General features: G+C 36.6%; 1 protein-coding gene across 1 annotated transcript in view; it reads right to left on the reverse strand.

Annotated features, from left to right (window-relative positions):
* LOC123534516 (uncharacterized) overlaps nucleotides 1-23,297 on the reverse strand; it is a 100,927-nt gene that overhangs the window by 75,895 nt on the left and 1,735 nt on the right. The window contains exons 2-4 of the mRNA XM_053519971.1: nucleotides 18,952-19,016; nucleotides 14,577-14,888; nucleotides 3,534-3,590 (exon numbers count right to left, since the gene is read on the reverse strand). Coding sequence (XP_053375946.1) covers nucleotides 3,534-3,590; nucleotides 14,577-14,888; nucleotides 18,952-18,973 — 391 coding nt within the window. The 5' untranslated portion in view covers nucleotides 18,974-19,016. The remainder of the gene's footprint in view (nucleotides 1-3,533; nucleotides 3,591-14,576; nucleotides 14,889-18,951; nucleotides 19,017-23,297) is intronic.

The raw sequence follows: 23,297 nt of genomic DNA on the forward strand, positions 1-23,297 counted from the left end.
ATTCTGACCATATTTCATGAAGATACAATGATGAATGTGGCCTTTACAGTGTTAACTAGCTTTTCCTTTGATTTGACCTAAAGACCTAGTTTTTGACCCCAGCTGACCCATTATCCAACTTTATCAAGATTTCTTAAGGGTAACATTCTGACCAAATTTCATGTAGATTGGACCAAAATTGTGACTTCTAGAGTGTTAACAAGCTTTTTCTTTGATTTGACCAGGTGACCTAGTTTTTAACCCCAGATACCCAATATCGAACTTGTCCAAGATTTTATTGAGGGTAATATTTTGACCAAGTTTCATTAAGACTGGGCCAAAATTGTGACTTCAAGAGTGTTAACAAGCTTTTCCTTTGATTTTACCTGGTGATCTTGTTTTTAAACCCAGATGACCCAATATCAAACTCGACCAAGATTTTATTGAGGGTAACATTCTGACCAAGTTTCATTAAGATTGGGCCAAAATTGTGACCTCTAGAGTGTTAACAAGCTTTCGCTTTGATTTGACCTGGTGACCTAGTTTTTGAACCCAGATGACCCAATATCGAACTCATCCAAGATTTTATTGACAGTAACATTCTGACCAAGTTTCATTAAGATTGGGCCAAAATTGTGACCTCTAGAGTGTTAACAGTCAAATTGTTGACGACGACGGACTGACGACTGACACAGGGTGATCACAAAAGCTCACCTTTGAGCACTTCATGCTCAGGTGAGCTAAAATGATTGTAAGTGAACAAAAAAGGGATCTGCCAAATAAAAAAAAGAACATCCAAAGCAAAGCAATATACACACAAAACAAGAGGGCCATGAAGGACCTAGTGACCTAGTTTTTGACCCCAGATGACCCAATATCGAACTTGTCCAAGATTTAATTGAGAGTAACATTCTGACCAAGTTTCAATAAGATTGGGTCAAAATTGTGACCTCTAGAGTGTTAACAAGCTTTTCCTTTGACTTGACCTGGTGACCTAGTTTTTGATCCCAAATGAGTAACATTCTGACCAAGTTTCATTAAGATTGGGCCAAAATTGTGACCTCTAGAGTGTTAACAAGCTTTTCCTTTTATTTGACCTGGTGACCTAGTTTTTGACCCCAAATGACCCAATATCGAACTCATCCAAGATTTTATTGAGGGTAACATTCTGACCAAGTTTCATTAAGATTGGGCCAAAATTGTTACCTCTAGAGTGTTAACAAGCTTTCGCTTTGATTTGACCTGGTGACCTAGTTTTTGAACCCAGATGACCCAATATCGAACTCATCCAAGATTTTATTGACAGTAACATTCTGACCAAGTTTCATTAAGATTGGGCCAAAATTGTGACCTCTAGAGTGTTAACAGTCAAATTGTTGACGACGACGGACTGACGACTGACACAGGGTGATCACAAAAGCTCACCTTTGAGCACTTCATGATCAGGTGAGCTAAAATGATTGTAAGTGAACAAAAAAGGGATCTGCCAAATAAAAAAAAGAACATCCAAAGCAAAGCAATATACACACAAAACAAGAGGGCCATGAAGGACCTAGTGACCTAGTTTTTGACCCCAGATGACCCAATATCGAACTTGTCCAAGATTTAATTGAGAGTAACATTCTGACCAAGTTTCAATAAGATTGGGTCAAATTGTGACCTCTAGAGTGTTAACAAGCTTTTCCTTTGACTTGACCTGGTGACCTAGTTTTTGATCCCAAATGAGTAACATTCTGACCAAGTTTCATTAAGATTGGGCCAAAATTGTGACCTCTAGAGTGTTAACAAGCTTTTCCTTTTATTTGACCTGGTGACCTAGTTATTGACCCCAAATGACCCAATATCGAACTCATCCAAGATTTTATTGAGGGTAACATTCTGACCAAGTTTCATTAAGATTGGGCCAAAATTGTGACCTCTATAGTGTTAACAGTCAAATTGTTGACGACGACGGACGACGGACGGACGGAAGACTGACGGACGACGGACACAGGGCGATCATAAAAGCTCACCTTTAAGCACTTCCTGCTCAGGTGAGCTAAAAAAAAAACAATAAAAAAGATTGAATTAAAAAAGACTTTTAAAAGTATTTCGATTTTTAGCTTTAGTGGCCCCTAAAAGGGACCAAGTGCCCCCATTTGAATAAAAACTTGGGAAAGGACAATATAATTAGGCTGCATACCAAGTATGATGAAGATCCATCAAGAGTTCATGATAAGAAGCTGTTTAAAAGGTATTTCTATTTTTAGCTCTTATGGACCCTTAAAGGGCCAAAGTGCCACCGTTTGAACAAATTTTTGAGAGGACCATACTATGATGCTACAGAACAAGTTTGATGAAGATCAATCAAGCGGTTCATGATAAGAAGTCTTTTAAATGAATTTCTATTTTAAAGGCCCCTAGAAGGGGCCAAGTGTCCAAATTTGAACAAATTTGTGAGAGGACCATAACACAATGCTACAGACCAAGTTTGATGAAGATCCATCAAACAGTTCATGAGAATAAGTTGTTTAAAGGTATTTCTTATTTTCAGCTCTAGCAGACCCTAAAAGGGGCCAAGCGTCCCTATTTGAACAAATCTGAAAAAGGACTGTATAATGATGCTAAAGACTAAGTTTGATGAAGATCAATCAAGAGGTTCATGTTAAGAAGTTGTTTAAACGTATTTTTATTTTTAGCTCTAACTGTCCCTGAAAGCCCAAGTGCCCCCATTTGAATAAATTTGTGAGAGGACCTTATAATAATGCCACAGACCAAGTTTGATGAAGATCAATCAAGCAGTTCATGAGAAGAAGTCCTTTTAAGGTTTTTCTATTCTTAGCTCTAGCATCCCCAAACAGGGGCCAAGTGCCTCCATTTGAACAAACTTGGGATAGGACCTTATAATGATGCTACAGACCAAGTCTGATGAAGATCCATCAGGCAGTTTATGAGAAGAAGTTGTTAAAATGTTTTTTTTTCTATTTTTAGCTCGAGCTGCCTCTAAAAGGGGCCAAGTGTCCCAATTTGAACAAATTTGATAGAGGACCTCACCAGGATGCTATAGACCAAATTTAGTGTTCTTCTGACCAGTAGTTTCAGAGGAGAAGATGTTTAAGTAATCTGGACAATGAACCACGGACGCCGGACTATCTATCCCATATTAATAGCTCACCTTGAATCTTAGGTTCAGGTGAGCAAAAAATGACATAAGATAGCTGACTCAGAATGCCAGAATACTTGTCTACAACACTATTCACTGAAACACTGCCACATAAGCTAAACCTTATTAAGATTGCAAATTTACTTATTGTTGTGAAATTCAAACTGAAATATGCAAATATGCATTTCAACTTGAACTCATTGAGTTATATGTTTTAAAATACCCGATTCAGTTAAGCCGAAATTCAAACCAAAATGATGGAGTAATAGCAAAATGACTCAGGAAGCAAGTGTTGCTCTGATATTAACCTAGGACATTTGTATCACAAGGCCAAAATTAAAATGCAAGTTAACCTTACCTTTTGTTATAACATACTTAAATACAAAATGAATACCCAAACTTATATATTTACCTGGGATTGATAAATTGGTAGAGCGCTCCTGTACAGGTGGCTGGTAACCCTTTTTACCTAAAATCAGAATAATTTAACAATGTTTTATCTAAAATAAGACCATGATTATCTAAAACTAGGGATTGTTTCTCATGACAAACGTATGCCTTCCACCATTTAACAATTTGCAGAAATTGAGAAATTCCAAAAAAAAACAAGGCCAGAACTCCAAGTAAAACTAGCTGTCACAGGAGTGACGAATTATACCCCCACAATATGGCCTTGTCACAGAACTAAGCCAATGTCAAAGCCGAACTTGCTTGACCTTTTACCTACTGACCACAAAATCAATAGAGGTCATCTGCTAGTCATGATCAACCTCCCTATGAAGTTTCATGATCCTCGGCACAAGCATTCTCAAGTTATTGTCAGTAAAAGGTTTAAATGACCTTTCACCTTTGGAACTCAAAATCAATATGGGTTGTCTGCTTGACATGACCAATCTCCAGATTAAGTTTCCTGATCCTAGTCCCAAGCATTCTCAAGTTGTCCAAAAACTGTTTAAATGTTCCAGGTCACTGTGACCTTGACCTGTGACCTACTGACCTCAAAATCATTAGGGGTCATCTGCTAGTCATAACTTACCTCCCTAACAATTTTCATGATCCTAGGCCCAAGCATTTTCAAGTTATCATTCGGAAACCATTTAACTGTTCCGAGTCACTGTGACCTTGACCTTTGACCTACAGACCTCAAAGTAGAACTTGACCTGTATTTCATGATCTTCCACCTGTGCACCAAAATTTATGATCCTAGGCCCAAGCATTCTCAAGTTATCATCCGGAAAACATTTAACTGTTCCGAGTCACTGTGACCTTGACCTTTGACCTACAGACCTCAAAGTCAATCTTGACCTGCATTTCATGATGTTACACCTGTGTACCAAAATTTATGATCCTAGGCCCAAGCGTTCTCAATTTATCATCCGAAAACCGTTTAACTGTTCAGGGTCACTGTGACCTTGACCTTTGACCTACTGACCCCAAATTCGAACTTGACCTGTATTTTCTGATGTTACACCTGTGTACCAAAAATTATTTAAATTGGTCAAGCCTTTCTTGAGTTATTATCCGGAAACCCTGCAAAACCAATGGACCGACCGACCGACAGACCAACCCAACCGACCAACAAGCTCACTCCTATATACCCCCCCCCCCCAAACTTTGTTTTGTGGGGGTATAATCACTAAACAATAACATTCCAAAGATACAGACAACTAGGCTTGGTAGTGGTTACTCCTGTGATGTTTGGTGTGTCTCCATCCACATGTACATGTACAGCAGAAACAGCAAATATCACAGACTTTGACAAATCAAAGGTCACGACTCCGCTGAAAATTATCTAATAAGAACATTATAATAATATGAGGAACTATGCTTCACAATACTCTCTCATGAGGTCTGGTGAAATTCAGCCTAATTATATATAGCAAGCAGTGTACACAGTGTAAAATATGACAATAATTGGCCATAACTCTGATGAAAAATCTACTTAACTGGCTATGTCCATGTCGATTGATAATATGCATAGTAAGACTTGACACTGATCACTCCTGTACGTTTGTTTGAAAGTTGCTACATTATAAAATTTGAAGAATCAAGGGCCATAACTCTGCTGAACAAGAGGACCATGATGGTCCTGAATTGCTCACCTCTTCCCACATGATCCAGTTTTGAGTATGACGTCGTTTTTTCTATTATTTGACATAGTGACCTAGTTTTTGAGCTCATGTGACCCAGTTTTGAACTTGACCTAGATATTATCAAGATAAAAATTCTGACCAATTTTCATGAAGATCCATTGAAAAATATGGTCTCTAGAGAGATCACAAGGTTTTTCTATTATTTGACCTATTGACCTAGTTTTTTAAGGCACGTGACCCAGTTTCAAACTTGACCTAGATATCATCAAGGTGAACATTCTGACCAATTTTCATGAAGATCCATTCAAGGGTATGGCCTCTAGAGAGGTCACAAGGTTTTTCTATTTCAAGACCTACTGACCTAGTTTTTGATCACAGTTGACCCAGTTTCGAACTTGACCTAGATATCATCAAGATAAACATTCAGACCAACTTTCATACAGATCCCATGAAAAAAATGGCCACTAGAGAGGTCACAACGTTTTTTCATTATTTGACCTACTGACCTACTTCTTGATGGCACGTGACCCACTTTCGAACTTGACCTAGATATCATCAAGATGAACATTCTGACCAATTCTTATAGAGATCTATTCACAAGTATGGCCATTAGAGAGGTCACAAGGTTTTTCTATTTTTAGACCTACTGACCTAGTTTTTCACCGCACATGACCCTGTTTCGAACTTGGCCTAGATATCATCAAGATGAACATTCAGACCAACTTTCATGAAGATCTGTTGAAAAATATGGCCTTTAGAGAGGTCACAAGGTTTTTCTATTATTTGACCTACTGACCTAGTTTTTGATGGCACCTGACCCACTTTCAAACTTGACCTAGATGTCATCAAGATGAACATTCAGACCAACGTTCATACAGATCCCATGGAAAATATGGCCTCTAGAGAGGTCACAAGGTTTTTCTATTATTTGACCTACTGACCTACTTTTTGATGGAATGTGACCCACTTTCGAACTTGACCTAGATATCATCAAGGTGAACATTCTGACCAATTTTCATGAAGATTTCATGAAATATATGGCCTCTAGAGAGGTCACAAGGTTTTTCTATTTTTAGACCTACTGACCTAGTTTTTGACCGCAGTTGACCAAGTTTCGAACTTGACCTAGATATCATCAAGATGAACATTCAGACCAACTTTCATACAGATCCCATGAAAAATATGGCTTTTAGAGAGGTCACAAGGTTTTTCTATTATTTGACCTACTGACCTAGTTTTTAATGGCACGTGACCCAGTTTCGAACTTGACCTAGATATCATCAAGGAGAACGTTCTGACCAACTTTCATGAAGATCTTGTGAAATATATGGCCTCTATAGAAGTCACAAGGTTTTTCTATTTTTAGACCTACTGACCTAGTTTTTGAAAGCACGTGACCCAGTTTCGAACTTGACCTAGATATCATCAAGGTGAACATTCTGACCAATTTTCATGAAGATCCATTGAAAATTATGGCCTCTAGAGAGGTCACAAGGTTTTTCTATTTTTAGACCTACTGACCTAGTTTTTGATGGCACGTGACCCAGTTTCGAACTTGACCTAGATATCATCAAGATGAACATTCAGACCAACTTTCATAAAGATCCCACGAAAAATGTGACCTCTAGAGAGGTCACAAGCAAAAGTTTACGGACGCACGCACGCACGCACGGACTGACGGACGGACGACGGACGCCGGACACTGCGCGATCACAAAAGCTCACCTTGTCACTTTGTGACAGGTGAGCTAAAAATATTGAACCAGAACATGCACATAATATGCACAACTTTGCTTGGCAATGATGACTTTTGCTAAGTATGGTGTAATTTATCCTAGTGATAAGTAAGAAGTTGCCCTTTATATAGTTTGCCAATTTTGAATTATCTCCCTTTAATGGCCATTTTTCCACTACTTAGATGTTTCTAAAGCATGACCATTTAGCTCTTAAATTTCTAACTTTTTATTTCAAAATTTATATAAGGTCATAATCATTTATCCAAAATAGCGTGTTTTATTTTATTTTTTGACTTTTGAAAAGGTTTTTAAAAAGGTTTAAAGTTTCGTTATATATATATCTAAATTTCTATAACGTTTCATACATAAAAATGTATAGCGAATATACCACATAAAGGTATAAGTAGCTCTTTATTTTGATGCCCTTTGATGAGGCTGTGTATCAATGGTGTATGAATGCTATACGTTAGGCACGCAAAAAAAGAACCAAAAGAACTGCTTTAGTTCATTTGTATCTCAAAGATTCTTCGACTGAAATTTTATGAACGCAACTGAAATTTACGAGTGCGTAGATTTATTTAACACTAATATTTTACGATCGCGCGAATTTATCTAATATCGATCGCGCAAATTTATCTATAATATGGATAGTTTTAAGGTTTTCGCTTCAAGTTGTCATTATTTCCAGCATTTTTTCAGTTCTCGATTACTTCGGTGAATCGGCTTGATATTAAAAATAACTTGCGTTTTTCGTATTAGGAAAATGGGTGGGGCTTTAGACGGTGCGTTCATCAAATATTTCGTTTCATTTGCTTTCGTAATAGTAGGCGGGGCTTAATTTGGTGAATCAGATTGACTGATAATCGTTCTTGCGTGGAGGAACACTCTCGTGACTCTGCGAAGTTTTGAATTGTGCCCAGAGGTGTAATTCGATATTGACACGTTGGTGTATTGTCTTCGTGTATTGCTAAATATCGGATTTTCCGTGACACCCTGTGATAATAATTGCTCGGTGATAGTCGGCACGCTTCTGTAAAACAGACCGCTATACAGGTTTACCTCTGATGTTTATTTTACGCAAATTTAAAACAGTGTTACCTTGCTTAGCTATGGTCCAGTTATCACCGAGAATGATGCTTGTATTTGTTTGATCAAAACTGATATAACAAACAGTATATTGTGAAACGTGAATTTCACTCAAGATCACAAATAGGGTTGATTGAAAATATGTTAAGGATAAGTGATCAATTACTAATATTTGCCTAATTTATGTGCAGCCTTATCTGTTATTTTACCAGCGACCGTTTGTTATGTGCTTAAGCTCTTAATTTTTAGCGGATTTTGCAACCGGCATATTCCACCAATCTTTGTAGCCACTAAATCGTCTGTCGTCATGAAAATGCGAAATATAGTGTTCGCGAACGTTTCTAGGTTTCAGTATTACCTAAAATCAGAATGGATTTACAATGTTAACCTAAACTCTGAATGAGTCATCCATGTTTACCTAAAATCTGGATGGGTTAACAATGTTTACCTAAAATCAGAACTGGTTAACTCTTTTCCTTAATTTCAAATGGGTTAACAATGTTTACCTTTAACCATGTTTACCTAAAATCAGACTGGATTAACCATGTTCACTTCAATGAAATCTGAACAGGTATCACTAAAATAATATTTATTATAATAAATTGACCACTGGCAGTCTGTATTGTTTTTCGCTTCATCAAAGCTAAATCAGATTAACATAAACAAGAGGGCCATGATGGCCCTATAGTGCTCACCAGAGTACCATTGCTAAAAATGATAAGATAAGTTTTGACATATTTCACATAGGCATAACATTAAATATCATCAGGATAAATATTTTCTTGTAACAGTCCCTTTTGACCTATGGGTCACATACTAGTCAGGGCCAATCTCCATACCAAGTTCAGGGCCGTCGCCAGTTTTGAACAAGTGGTCATGCCTTCGGCGTCCAGCAGTACCGAATGCTAGAGGGGAACTCTCTCTTTCTCCCTCTCTCTCTCTCTCTCTCTCTCTCTCTCCCCTTGATGGAGGTACGTGGGATCTCCCCCAAGAAAATTTTAAGATTTTGGATGCCAGTATTAAAGAGCGTTTTTCTTGCATTTTGAAACCATTTTCTGTTAAGATTTTCAGTTGATTTCATAATATTTTACAAGGGTCCAACAATCGGCCAATTTTAGCAGATTGCTATAGATCTTGATGTATTTCCATAGTTGAGAAGTATGTCGACATTCGTTTTATTTAAAGCAATTGTTTAAGATATATAATCATATCTTAAAATAATATCCAAATAATTAGAAGAAATTAGCTTTTGTTTTATTACGTCGTGAAAAACACAACTGTTTCCATGTTTTAAAAACATACGGCATGTTTTTTTTGTTTTGTTTTTTTTGTTTTTTTTTATATTTATTAATTTATTTCATGAAATGTTAAATCATATTGTATAATTATGTCTTTGCCATACTTCACGTGTATTCTTTGTAAATGGCAATTTTTATTTGCTGACTATGCCAATAAACTTGAAAGTTGAAATTTGAACTTTAAAAATTAATACAGATTATAAAAGAAATCGTCCTTTAAACCATACCGGATTAAAGATCCATCACATAACCGTTTAATTATGATTAATCCAGTCAAAATTGACACAAAGTGTCCCGAAGTTGTTTTCATACCCGCGTGTGATCATTACAGATACAGCGCGATGTAGATAGTTGATTAACAAGGCAATTTTGGCACTTTTGATCAAAGCAAAAGATCAGATTTAATGAAAAAAAAAAACTGGTACGGCCGTTTACGGCCAACATTATATTTGGCCAAAAAGAGGTCCAGCCACTGCCGAACAAGCCGGGCCGTCCGCGACGGCCTTGAAGTTTGAGGGTTCTAGGCTCAAATGCTGCATTTTTGTACTAGCATGACTGTTCCTTACCCTGGAAGGCTTAAATAACATTTAAAATCAATCTCATTAGATGTTGCTAAGGTATATTCATTGACATAAAATAATGGGAGGTAATCTGTCACAAATTCAGTCAAAAGTTACCTACCCTGATTGTCCGAGTCCATCTGATGGCATAAATGACATTTCAAATCAGTATCTTCACTGGTTACTGAGATACACCCATTTCAATTTGAAACAAAGGGAGGTAATTTGACCTAAAATCAGTCCATAGTTATCTACCCTGATTGTCTCAGTCCAACTTATGACAATAATGAAATTTCAAATGAGTTCTTTAAGTATTTACTGAGATAAATCCATTTTTATTAAAATCAGGGCAGGTCATCATGCATTGGTATATGCATGTAGAAGATACAGAGTACAAGCCTTTACAACAATATATTAGAAAAGTATTCACATCGATAAATGTTATATCAAGAGTTATCTTACTATTTCTTACCACGAAAGACATAAATAACGTTTAAAACCATTCTCATTAGAAGCTGCTAAGGTATATTCATTTAGATAAAAAACAAGAGCTGTCGCTAATGGTGACAAATGCCCCCGTAGCACCTTGACCTTTGACCTGGTGACCCCAAAGTCAGTAAGGGTGGTGTACTCAATAAGTACTATCAGCAAGTGAAGTTTGAAGGTCCTGAATGAAGTGGTTTGCATGTAAAGTGCCTTCATGCAAAAAGTTAACGTTGGCCCCTGTGACCTTGACCTTTGACCTGGTGACCCCAAAGTCAGTAGGGTTGGTGTACTCATAAAGTACTATCAGCATGTAAAGTTTGAAGGTCCTGGGTGCAGTGGTTCGCGAGTAAAGTGCCTTCATGCAAAAAGTTAACGTTGGCCCCTGTGACCTTGACCTTTGACCTGGTGACCCCAAATTTAGTAGGAGTGGTGTACTCAATAAGTACTATCAGCAAGTGAAGTTTGAAGGTCCTGGGTGCAGTGGTTTGAGAGTAAAGTGCCTTCATGCAAAAAGTTAACGTTGGCCCCTGTGACCTTGACCTTTGACCTGGTGACCCCAAGGTCAGTAGGGGTGGTGTACTCAATAAGTACTATCAGCATGTCTAGTTTGAAGGTCCTGGGTGCAGTGGTTTGCGAGTAAAGTGCCTTCATGCAAAAAGTTAACGTTGGCCCCTGTGAACTTGACCTTTGACCTGGTGACCCCAAAGTCAGTAGGGGTGGTGTACTCAATAAGTACTATCAGCATGTGAAGTTTGAAGGTCCTGGGTGCAGTGGTTCGCGAGTAAAGTGCCTTCATGCAAAAAGTTAACGTTGGCCCCTGTGAACTTGACCTTTGACCTGGTGACCCCAAAGTCAGTAGGGGTGGTGTACTCAATAAGTACTATCAGCATGTGAAGTTTGAAGGTCCTAGGTGCAGTGGTTCGCAAGTAAAGTGCCTTCATGCAAAAAGTTAACGTTGGCCCCTGTGACCTTGACCTTTGACCTGGTGACCCCAAAGTCAGTAGGGGTGGTGTACTCAATAAGTACTATCAGCATGTGAAGTTTGAAGGTCCTGGGTGCAGTGGTTCGCGAGTAAAGTGCCTTCATGCAAAAAGTCAACGTTGTGACTAACGAACGAACGAACTAAGGGACGGACAGTTGAAAACTAATATGCCTCCCTTCGGGGGCATAATAAAGGGAGGTAATTTGTCATAAATTCAGTCAATATGCATCTTCATTGATTTTTCAAGTACATCTGATGGCATAAATGTAATTTCAGATCAGTATCTTCATTACTTACGGAGATATACCCATTTTAATTTGAAATAAAGGGAGGTAATTTGACATAAAATCAGTCCATAGTTATCTACCTTAATTGTCTCAGTCCAACTAATGACAATAATGAATTTTCAAATGAGTCTTTTAAGTACTTACTGATATAAATCAATTTTGATCAAAATCAGGGTAGGTAATCAGATATAAAAGTAGAAAATGCTTTTGTAAAAAAACGCATGTCTCCCCCAATGCAAAGTCCTATAGGCAAGAAGTCAATAGGGGTCAGGAGCGAAAGTCAAAGAGACACTGATGGTTGGCTGCAATAGGGATCATCTACTTGGCATGTCCAGTCATCCCGCTAAATTTCAACACTCTTGGCCTAGTGGTTCTCAAGTCACTGTTCAGGCTCCTGTGACCTTGACCTTTGATCAAGTGACCTCAAAATAAATAGGGGTCATCTACTCTGCATGTCCAATCATCCTATTAAGTTTCAAGATAGTAGGTCAAGTGGTTCTCAAGTTATTTCCAAAAAATGATTTTACATAAACAGGCCATTGTGACCTTGACCTTTAATAGACTGACCCCAAAATAGGGGTCATCTACTCTGCATGTTCAATCACCCTATGAAGTTTCAACATTCTGGGTCCAGTGATTCTCAAGTTATTGATCGGAACTGGTTATCAATGTTCAGGCCTCTGTGACCTTGACATTTAACGGAGTGACCCCAAAAACAATAGGGGTCATTTACTCTGCATGAACAATCATCCTATGAAGTTTCAACATTCTGGGTCGAGAGGTTCTCAAGTTATTGATTGGAAATGGTTTTCCATGTTCAGGCCCCTGTGGGCTTGACCTTTAACAGAGTGACCCTAAAATCGTTAGGGGTCATCTACTCTGCATGACCAATCATCCTATGAAGTTTCATCATTCTGGGTCAAGTGATTCTCAAGTTACTGACCGGAAATGGTTTTCAATGTTCAGGCCCCTGTGACCTTGACCTTTCACAGAATGACCCCAAAATCGTTAGGGGTCATCTACTCTGCATGACCAATCATCCTATTAAGTTTCAACATTCTGGGTCAAGTGGTTCACAAGTTACTGACCGGAAATGGTTTTCAATGTTCAGGCCCCTGTGACCTTGACCTTTAATGGAGTGACCCCAAAATCGATAGGGGTCATCTTCTTTGCATGTACAATCATCCTATCAAGTTTCAACATTCTGGGTCAAGTGGTTCTCTAGTTATTGATCGGAAATGGTTTTCCATGTTCAGGCCCCTGTGGCCTTGACCTTTAACAGAGTGACCCTTAATCGTTAGGGGCCATCTACTCTGCATGACCAATTATCCTATGAAGTTTCATCATTCTGGGTCAAGTGGTTCTCAAGTTACTGACCGGAAATGGTTTTCAATGTTCAGGCCCCTGTGACCTTGACCTTTAATGGAGTGTCCCCAAAATCGATAGGGGTCATCTACTTGGCATGTACAATCATCCTATCAAGTTTCAACATTCTGGGTCAAGTGGTTCTCTAGTTATTGATCGGAAATGGTTTTCCATGTTCAGGCCCCTGTGACCTTGACCTTTGATGGAGTGACCCCAAAATCAATAGGGGTCATCTACTCTTCATGACCAATCATCCTATGAAGTTTCAACATTCTGGGTCAAGTGGTTCTCTAGTTATTGATCGGAAATGGTTTTCAATGTTCAGGCCCCTGTGACCTTGACCTTTTACGGAGTGACCCCAAAATCAATAGTGGTCATCTACTCTTCATGGCCAATCATCCTATGAAGTTTCAACATTCTGGGTCAAGTGGTTCTCTAGTTATTGATCGGAAATGGTTTTCAATGTTCAGGCCCCTGTGACCTTGACCTTTGACGGAGTGACCCCAAAAACAATAGGGGTTGTCTACTCCAGCAGCCCTTAAACCCTATGAAGTTTGAAGGTTCTAGGTCAAATGGTTCTCCAGTTATTGCTCGGAAATGAAGTGTGACGTACGGACGGACGGACGGACGGACGGACAGGGCAAAAACAATATGTCTCCTGGGGGAGACATAATAACTCGAGAACCTATGATTGAATCTGACGTCATGGAATCCAAGATTTATTGTTGTTGAAGATATTTTGCAAGTTTGTATCAAATCAAACCATAATGAAGACTCTATATGGCTGCAAAAACCAAAATAGCAAATTTTGGACCTTAAAGGGGCCATAACTCTGGAGTCCATGATGGGATCTGGCCAGTTTTCGAAAGGAACCGAAATATTATGCCAATACAACTTGTGTGCAAGTTTGATTAAAGTTGATTGCAAAATGTTGTCTCTATCATGTTCACAGGCCAAAAATAGCAAATTTTGGCCCTTTAAGGGGCCGTAACTCTGCAATCCACAATGGGATCTGGCCAGTTTTCGAAAGGAAATAAGATATTAAGCCAATACAACTTGTGTGCAAGTTTGATTCAAGTTGATTGCAAAATGTGGTCTCTATTGTGTTCACAAGCCAAAAATAGTAAATTTTGACCCTTTAAGGGGCCATAACTCTGGAACCCATGATGGGATCTGGCTAGTTTTCGAAAGGAACCGAGATATTATGCCAATACAAGTTTTGTGCAAATTTGATTAAAACTGATTGCAAACTGCGGTCTCCATCATGTTCACAAGAGAATGTGAACGGACGATGGACGGACAACGCACAAACGGACGAAGGGCGACCACAAAAGCTCACCTTGTCACTACATGACAGGTGAACTAAAAACAATAAAATCATACAGATAAAGCCATTTTTTTTTAAAAGTCCATACAACTGCAGCATATTTAACTAATAAGATACTTAAATAAATCACAACCATCATTAGTGTCACAAACATGTTGGGTTGGAACAGTTGTACAAATTCAAAAGGAAATGTTCAATGATACAAAATAATTATATTATAATAATATTAAACTTACATGCTCTTATGTCTCTTTCATCAATATCTAGGTATTTTGCTATTGACCGCCATTCTACTGTCACAGAGGTACCAACTTGAAGCATCTGATGGAATAAATGACCAAGCGTTGTATCTGGTGCAGCCTGTTGCCTCCAGGTTAGAAGCAGGTTATATATACGCATTTCAGTTTTATGGTGATCTTCTTTTATTTGTTCTACTTTAGCCATGGCATTTTGCTTTAAAAGGTATGGCCCAAGCATTTCCCAGTTGGATCCCACTGACTTAGCAATACGTTGGAGATTCTTTTCAGTTGCTTCTCTTGCCAGCACAGCTAAGAGTAAAATGTTTCAAACAATACTATATTTTAATCATATACCAACCAAAAACAAGAGAGCCAACATGGCCCTAGGTTGCTCACCTGAGAAACGTACCAAAACAGTGTAAACAGGTTTGATCTAGTGACTTCATGGACACAAATATTCTGGCCAATTTTCATTAAGATTGGAGAAAAAATGTAGTCCCTTGAGTTTAAAAAAGTATTTCATTTGATATGACCTAGTGACCTACTTTCTAACCCCAGATGACCCATATTCAAACTCGACCTAGATTTCATCTAAGCAATCAGTCTGACTAAATTTCATGAAGATCAATTGAAAAATACAGCCTCTATGGCATACACAAGGTTTTTCTTCGATTTGACCTAGTGACCCACTTTTTATACCCAGTTGACCAATATTCGAACTCGACCTAGATTTCATCAAGGGAATCATTCTGACTAAATTTTATATAGATCAACTGAAAAATACAGTTTCTATCACATACATAAGGTTTTACTTTCATTTGACCTAGTGACCTACATGTAGTTTATGACCCAAGATGACTCATATTCAAACTCGATCTAGATTTCATCAAGGCAATCATTCTGACCAAATTTCATGAAGATCAATTGAAAAATACAGCCTCTACTGCATACACAAGGTTTTTCTTTGATTTGACTGGGTGTCCTAGTTTTTTATCCCAGATGACCCATTTTCAAACTTGGCCAAGATTCCGTAAAGGTTATCATTCTGACAAACTTTCTTAAAAATCAGTTGAAAAATACAGCATCTATCTCATACACAAGGTTTTACTTTGATTTGACCTAGTGACCTAGCTCTTGATCCCGGATGACCCATATTCAATCTTGACCTAGATTTTATCAAGGCAATCATTCTGACCAAGTTTCAGGAAGATCATTTGAAAAATACAGCCTGTATTGCATACACAAGGTTTTTCTTTCATTTGACCTAGTGACCTAGTTAATGACCCCAGATGATCCAGTTTTGAACTCAGCCTCGATTTCATCAAGTTCATCATTCATACAAAATTTCATGAAGATCAGTTGAAAAATACAGCCTATATTGCATACACAAGGTTTTATTTTGACTTGACCTAGTGACCTAGTTTTTGACCCCAGATAACCCATTTTCGAATTCGACCTAGATTTCATCAAGGCAATCATTCTGACCAAAATTCATGAAGGTCAATAAAAAAATACAGCCCCTATCACATACACAAGGTTTTTCTTTCATTTGACCTAGTGACCTAGTTTTTGACCCCAGATCACCCATTTTCAAACTTAGCCTAGATTTCATCAATGTGATCATTCTGACAAAATTTCATGAAGATCAGCTGAAAAAATACGACCTCTATCGCATACACAATCTAAATGTTGACAGACAGACGACAGAAGACTTACGCCGGACATTAAGCGATCACAATAACTCACGTGAGCTCAGGTGAGCTAAAAAAGTCCAAAAAATATCTGCAGAATTAATCAACAGTGAAACAATTAATAACAAATTTGATTACAGTCAACCACATAAAAAACACAAACTCTTATTTTTGGACAATTTGGCACAGACTAACATCTCGCTTGAACTCAGATAATAAAATAGCACGCTACTCTTCACTCTAACTCATTGTCAGGTTAGGACCAAAATATCTATATAATTTATATTTTTCAGAGGCTCAACCTACTGATAACTTGAACAAATTTTACATGTGCCATCAAGTTCAAGGTAACAAAGTTTGACTGTATCTAAATAAGCTCTCCTACTATAAAATATAACATGAAATCTTCACTATTGTGAATAAACATTTTTCTTCTAATTTACATATTTGTGAATCAATCAGTTCCTGCACTTAATTAATCTACTGTACTTTAACGTACTTTTCTAAAAAGCAGCTGCCTTTGAGAATGGCTGCGCTACACCAGTCAACATTTCATCCTTTTCTGCCTTATTTCATCCAATATTCCTTTAAATCAATCTCCCTAACTATGTCTACTAGGCTAATAGCACTCTCGTGTTCTATAAATAGAACACACAGTAGTTATACCATAATGCAATGCGCGAACTGCGGACAAGGACAATCTCAGTATAGTAAACTTCGAAGGGTATTAAAATGTAACTTGCCATCTGTATTGTCTCACCTGTTAACAGAATGAATAAAAGAAACAATAACTAATTAAAGAAAGATAGTGGAACGAAAGAAGGAAATATACAAATGACGTACTTTTTTAACGAGACGATTCAAAACAGGGTAGGCCTAAGCAAATAAAGAGCACTGTTAAGGTATAGGTCCATGTTTCGGACAAAAAAATTCGAACGTCATCAAATCATAGAAAGAAAGCATTGTTTTACATGAAAATTTAACAGCGTATAAAACATTTATATTATTCTACAAAACCATTGTGAATTTACTGATATATGTATTGAATTCCGGAAAGGGACTGCATGAAGGGGCCACACTTCTGGACAGTTCAGCGCCTTTAAAAACTCACCATTTTTTAAAAGCTGTTACACGTCTTCGTTTTGATGCATTTGCAACATCGTGCGAGTGTTTAAACTTTACATAACTAGGTAAAACATCGTTTTTGACAATTGTTTACATTTATTTCTTTACAAATGGCATTCTTATTTAAAGGGGGGCAACTCAGTAAGAATCCAACTCTGTGGGACAGAACAGTAAAACATGTATTGGACAGATACGTTGTGTGTCAAGATGCTGTTCATTCGTTAAAAAAATCTGTTGTTTTGTGATATACTGCTAAACCTTAAAAAGTATGTTGCATGCACATTACCCCATATTCTGCAATAAATACTATTGAAATCTTGCATCAGAAGAACAGTTTAAACTCTTAATAACAAATTACAATATTTTCGAGTTTCGAAACGCCGAAAGAAGCATTTGTGGTTAAAAAACTGATTCACAAAACACAAGACGCAAACTTGATGATGATCCCCAATGAGGTGGTTGCGATGTCAGCTGTGGTCAGGGTCCGTCAAACATTTCCTTATTGAAAATACATATTTATGCATGAGTTGGTAGGAAAAAAATGGTGCTGCATTAGATTAGCAACATGTTTTATCAGATAACATCTAAATATTACCTCCGAAAGTCAAATATCTATATGTCATACCAAGGGGTCATTTGTAATAAAACAGAACATTTGTATATCACAGAGGTGTTAATTGTTTCAACGAAGAACTGAATATGTGGCCGAATATGAAATGTGTATGACAGTTTACTTTAGAATATACATGTTGTTCATCACATTTTGAAATTTTAGTAAACTCAATTATGCGATGATAAGATTTTTTTACATTCTCAAGTATTAAAATCATAAACACTCACGGATGAAACAAATTACAAAAATATGGTGTTGATATATGACGGTTACTAAGAAGAACAATTGGGATTTTTTTTCTGTTCTGTCTAAACATTTTTGTTAATAAATTTTTGCGAGTGGGCATCTTTTTGTTTTCCTAAATATATCTGAAAACTGGATGTGTCACAAAATGAACAGAATAATATAATAACATTATCCATTCATATATTGATGAAAAATCGGTATGTTAAAAAAAATAAAGACTCTCTGTTTCTCTGTCTAGTTTATTGAAATTAAAAAGTGAAGAAAAAACATTTGTTTGCGATGTGCAGGCTAGAAATTTGAACAAAAATAACGAAATAAATGCCAAATCTAAGGTTTACTTATGCTGCACCGATTGTTTGTCCGCAAATTGAGTCCTGTGCTATTTTTAGATAGCAGACCTTATCGGTGACGTCACAGATCCTTACATACGAGAGAGTGCTATTAAGGCAGCGGACCTTAATAACACTTGACAATTTCCTTATGATTATGTACCATTATTATGTGATTTAGCATTCTTCACACGTACCGGTAAATTCAAATTAACCTACACAAAAATATCAGTAAAACTTGTAAATGCCAACCACTTTCATATAAAGAGAATATGCAATTTGTCAATTGTCAAAATCATCCACTACCTTACATTCATTTCTGTATACATCCATATTACAAGTATTTAAGTGACAGAAAATAAACAAACCTGGCGGTTGGTTTGTTGCCATTTCTGCCAGAATTTACGCCAGCCTTAGCTTGGCACTAACAGTCCTGAAAATAAAATAAGAATCATGACTTTACTATATCCGGCTTCATCAATATATGTTTAGAATAATCAATTAGTAGTGTATGAAATAAAATACTGTAGAATATAAGCGCATATCAAAAGTAAGCGCATACGGTCTTACCGTTATTCCGTATGGGATAATAAGCGCATGTCCTGCCCTTACCATAATTTTGTCTCGAAAGTAGGCGCATATCCAATTACTGGTAAACAAACAACAGATGCAGACAAAAGGCATAATTAACGGTAATATACCGTGATGATTGTTTATCATAAATACAGGTGACAAGTTTTCTTACCTGTTGAATAGCCGATAGGTGTTAAAAGATTATAACATCCAATTTGTCTGATAAACGATAATTGTTTACGATAATCATGGTTTTCGAATAGAAAATGTTTTCAGTAAATTACAAGTTTGTCATTCTTTTGTAAATTTTTGCAAAGAGTATGGATAAAATGCTACAATCTTATAACAGTTAAACAATTATTGAATGGTCTGAGAGATTGACCATATTTTGCAAATTATGAAGTTCATTATGCTTTCATTATGTATAAATACTGTAGGCCTATGCAATAAAAGGAAGTTGTTCACTGTGCACGTCCATGACCATGTTTTATTTTCGTTTTCTCAACCAAGGTAAACACTTTCAATATTCCTAATATATCAAAAATAGGCACACATGGCTTGCCTGTAAGCGCATATCAAAAATAGGCGCATAGTTTTGGCTTAAGTATAAGCGCATATATCAAAAATTGGCGCATGAAGCGGTCACTAAAATTATTATAAGCGTATACGCTCATTTACCAGATTTTACAGTATGCGAATGACCAAAATGCATAATCACACAAAATGAAACTTTTGTTTTCACAAATATAACTGATATACTAATACCAAACGATAATAAATGCGAGGATGCATCCATTTCCTGATAAGTAATGAAATACCAATTTCATATTGCTTGTATCACCCTTGTTATCTGGATAATACGAAATGCTTTGATAATTCCAAAATGCTACAAAATGACAGATGAACTCTTTTGAAAATTTCAGATTTTCAGTAAGTTGCTTAGGCTTGATAAGAGATTTTAACCACCAGATGTTGAAAAAAGACGAATGGCGATTTGTTTCCATGGAACTCAAAACTATTTTACTTTATTTTTGTGATAACAATACACAATATGTTAAATAATTTACAAAATCCATGTAAGTTTAGTTTGAAAATTCATAAAAAAAATATTTAAAATTGTTTTTTATGCTTGTAATTCACTGTATATACAGCTCTACCATTTAAACATCTGACACAGTTTAGAATAAGTTGCTTACGTTTGCCGTTTTTATGTCAAAACCATTTATATTGATCCTTGTGTGAAAAATTGATAATAGCCGAAAATGACCATGGATAATGCCCTACATGTGTTATCTTTGAAAGTGGATAATAGCCGTCATTGACTTATTTCATTTACATTCCATTACACATTGACCAGTTTTGTATGTGTGGACATGTTTTGGTGAATGAGTTTTTAGCAACATGATGCTATGAACCTGCTAATGATTTTTATACTGGTAACAGGCACAGACAGAGCATATGAAACCCATCGCAGATTAAGAGTTTTTGCCTCACATGTTATCGAAAAGAAATTTTAACATTCTCTACCCATGAATGTACTTCTTACATTTACAGAGATAGTCCAAATGATGACTTTGGATAAAGACCCAATAAAGAATGCTGAAAAGATATGGCCATATAATGGCGCTTGTTTGAGTGTTGGTGGGTCGGGGAATGGGGGTACCCGGTAGTCGACCTATACAGATCTCTGGCTCCTTTAAAATTGACTTTTGGAGTTTGACTGGAGGTTATCTTCAACCTACCAAGATCTACAAGACCTATAATACGGTCTTCAAAAATGCCCAGGATTTTCAACACCACAAAACATACCACAGATTTTGAACAGCAGTCAAAATACCATGGTTATTATAGCCCAAGGAACAAAGCAAAAAAAAGATCTCAATTACAATTCATAACATCAACTTAATGTATTGAACTTACAGAAAAAGAGGGAAGGGGATACTGAACCAATATAAAGTTAATGAACGTAGATCTTCCTGTACACTGGGGCCAACTCTTTATATTTCAGTATAGAAATATATGTGAGTCTTGTATCAAACTTCTATCAGTTAATGGAATGTACTTCATATATGAATTCACAGCAGTATTCAATGTAGTCCAGCAAAACTGACCATAATTTTCACACTCTTAAAATGCTAAAGGAACCTTAGCATACTAAATTTCTAAATATGGGTGTATCCCCTCCCCCTGTGGAATCTAAGCACACTGACCTGTTCTGGCTTGTTTAATTTTTTACCAAAATCTAGCAGAAAAGATACAGGCATCTAAGATTTAGAACCTTCTGACAGAGGAATTGAGTTTCAAAACAGAATTTTACAAGGATATAGACATTTACCCTTTTGATAAAATGTTTCAGAAGCATCTGGTACTGACCATGTGTATAAAACATTACTTTGGGCATGCTACAGCCCTTAGTTACCACATTTTATAAGTATACTTCTTCAATATACAACAATTGCTACCTTTAGAACAGCTTATGCAAAATTTCAAACTACAATATTGACTATTATCCTCATAGCATTTCGGGCTTTATGTTCGAAATTTCTATGAACACTTGGGTCAGTATCCATCGACTACTACATACATGTATGCTTATAAATTTGTCAATGTCGGTTATTTTGTCTATAATAAAAACTTTTGAACATGTTCATATCATTGTTTATATAATAACTGAATAATACAAAGTAATACTCATTACCGAAAGTCCATTAAATAAGGTTGACAAAGCTTTGAATCACCAAACTCATTCTCAAAAGCAAAATGTACACATTGTTTTGGGCTCTCCATACTGAACAATATGTCCTATATGCAAATTGTTTAGTGCAGTTTGTTTTATATTGTGAAGGTCAAACTGTATAACTTAATTCGTGGTGGCTGCAAGTCAGAAATCAAAATGCAGCCACTCAGCGACAGTAAGCTAGTAATAGCGCAATAATTTAGAGCATTAGAAAGCCATTAAACCCTTTTTTGTTTAAGGACGGATTACACCCAACCGGAAGTGACTACTCAGTGTTATATGTGAAGTAGTCCAAAATGTAGTTCCATACTATGGATGAAATCTGGTATAATGAGTGACATGAGGAGGTGACAGTTAAATTTTTGGCTTCTGTTTATTGCTTATAGTATTGAGAATAGATCTAGACCATTTTCATTGTAAATTTCTTGGAATAAGTTTTATTCTTTGCGAAAAATGTCTACCTACGCGTAACTGCTAAACGGCTGTTTTCATGGGGGCATTTTTAGAGGGTGATGTTTCTCAGAACAGATTATTTTTCTTGTATTCAACATAACATGTCAATATTTTTCTATTTTTGATAAGAAGACATGTTATACTAAATGACCATATATGGTTTTCATATCATTGAAATGCTCTAAAGTGCTGAAAATGAGGTCTGAATGTTTTGTTATTAATATGAAATAAATAAGGAATTGAATTGGTAGAATGCAACCTATAAGTTGTGCAGGGGTAAAAATTTAAACTTGTTTAGATGTGGCTGTAAACAGGCTAGTTTGGCCAGATTATGATAGAAGATGACAATTTCAGTGCAATTTAGCAGAGAAAAAGAAGAAAAACTAAAAATATTTCAAAATCACTGTTTTGGGTGTATTTTTTTCAAAAAATGCATATTTATTGACTAAATATTGGTATGTTTTAGGTGTCAGGGGTGAGTTTGGGTATATTTTACAGTAAAAGTGTGTGATTTGAGTGCAGTTGTGGTCAAAAATGATGTCGCGACAGCTTTTTTCCAGGAAATTTGGCACGCTAGCATACATTACTGAAAAAGCCATAAAACCTTGAAAATTGATTGTATCAAACTGAAACTGGTATTTTTTTCATGCATTTAGAATACTGGTACAATTTAAGTGAAAATAACACATTTTGAGTATGTAAAATGTTTCTTTATGGACGGATTACACCAAACCGGAAGTGACTATATACTCAGTGTTACATGTGAAGTAGTCCAAAATGTAGTTCCATACTATGGATGAAATCTGGTATAATGAGTGACATGAGGAGGTGACAGTTAAATTTTTGACTTCTGTTTATTGCTTATAGTATTGAGAATAGATCTAGACCATTTTCATTGTAAATTTCTTGGTATAAGTTTTATTCTTTGCGAAAAATGTCTACCTACGCGTA

The sequence above is a fragment of the Mercenaria mercenaria genome, chromosome 12 (genome assembly GCF_021730395.1).
Source record: "Mercenaria mercenaria strain notata chromosome 12, MADL_Memer_1, whole genome shotgun sequence".
Taxonomy (NCBI): Eukaryota; Metazoa; Mollusca; class Bivalvia; order Venerida; family Veneridae; genus Mercenaria; species Mercenaria mercenaria.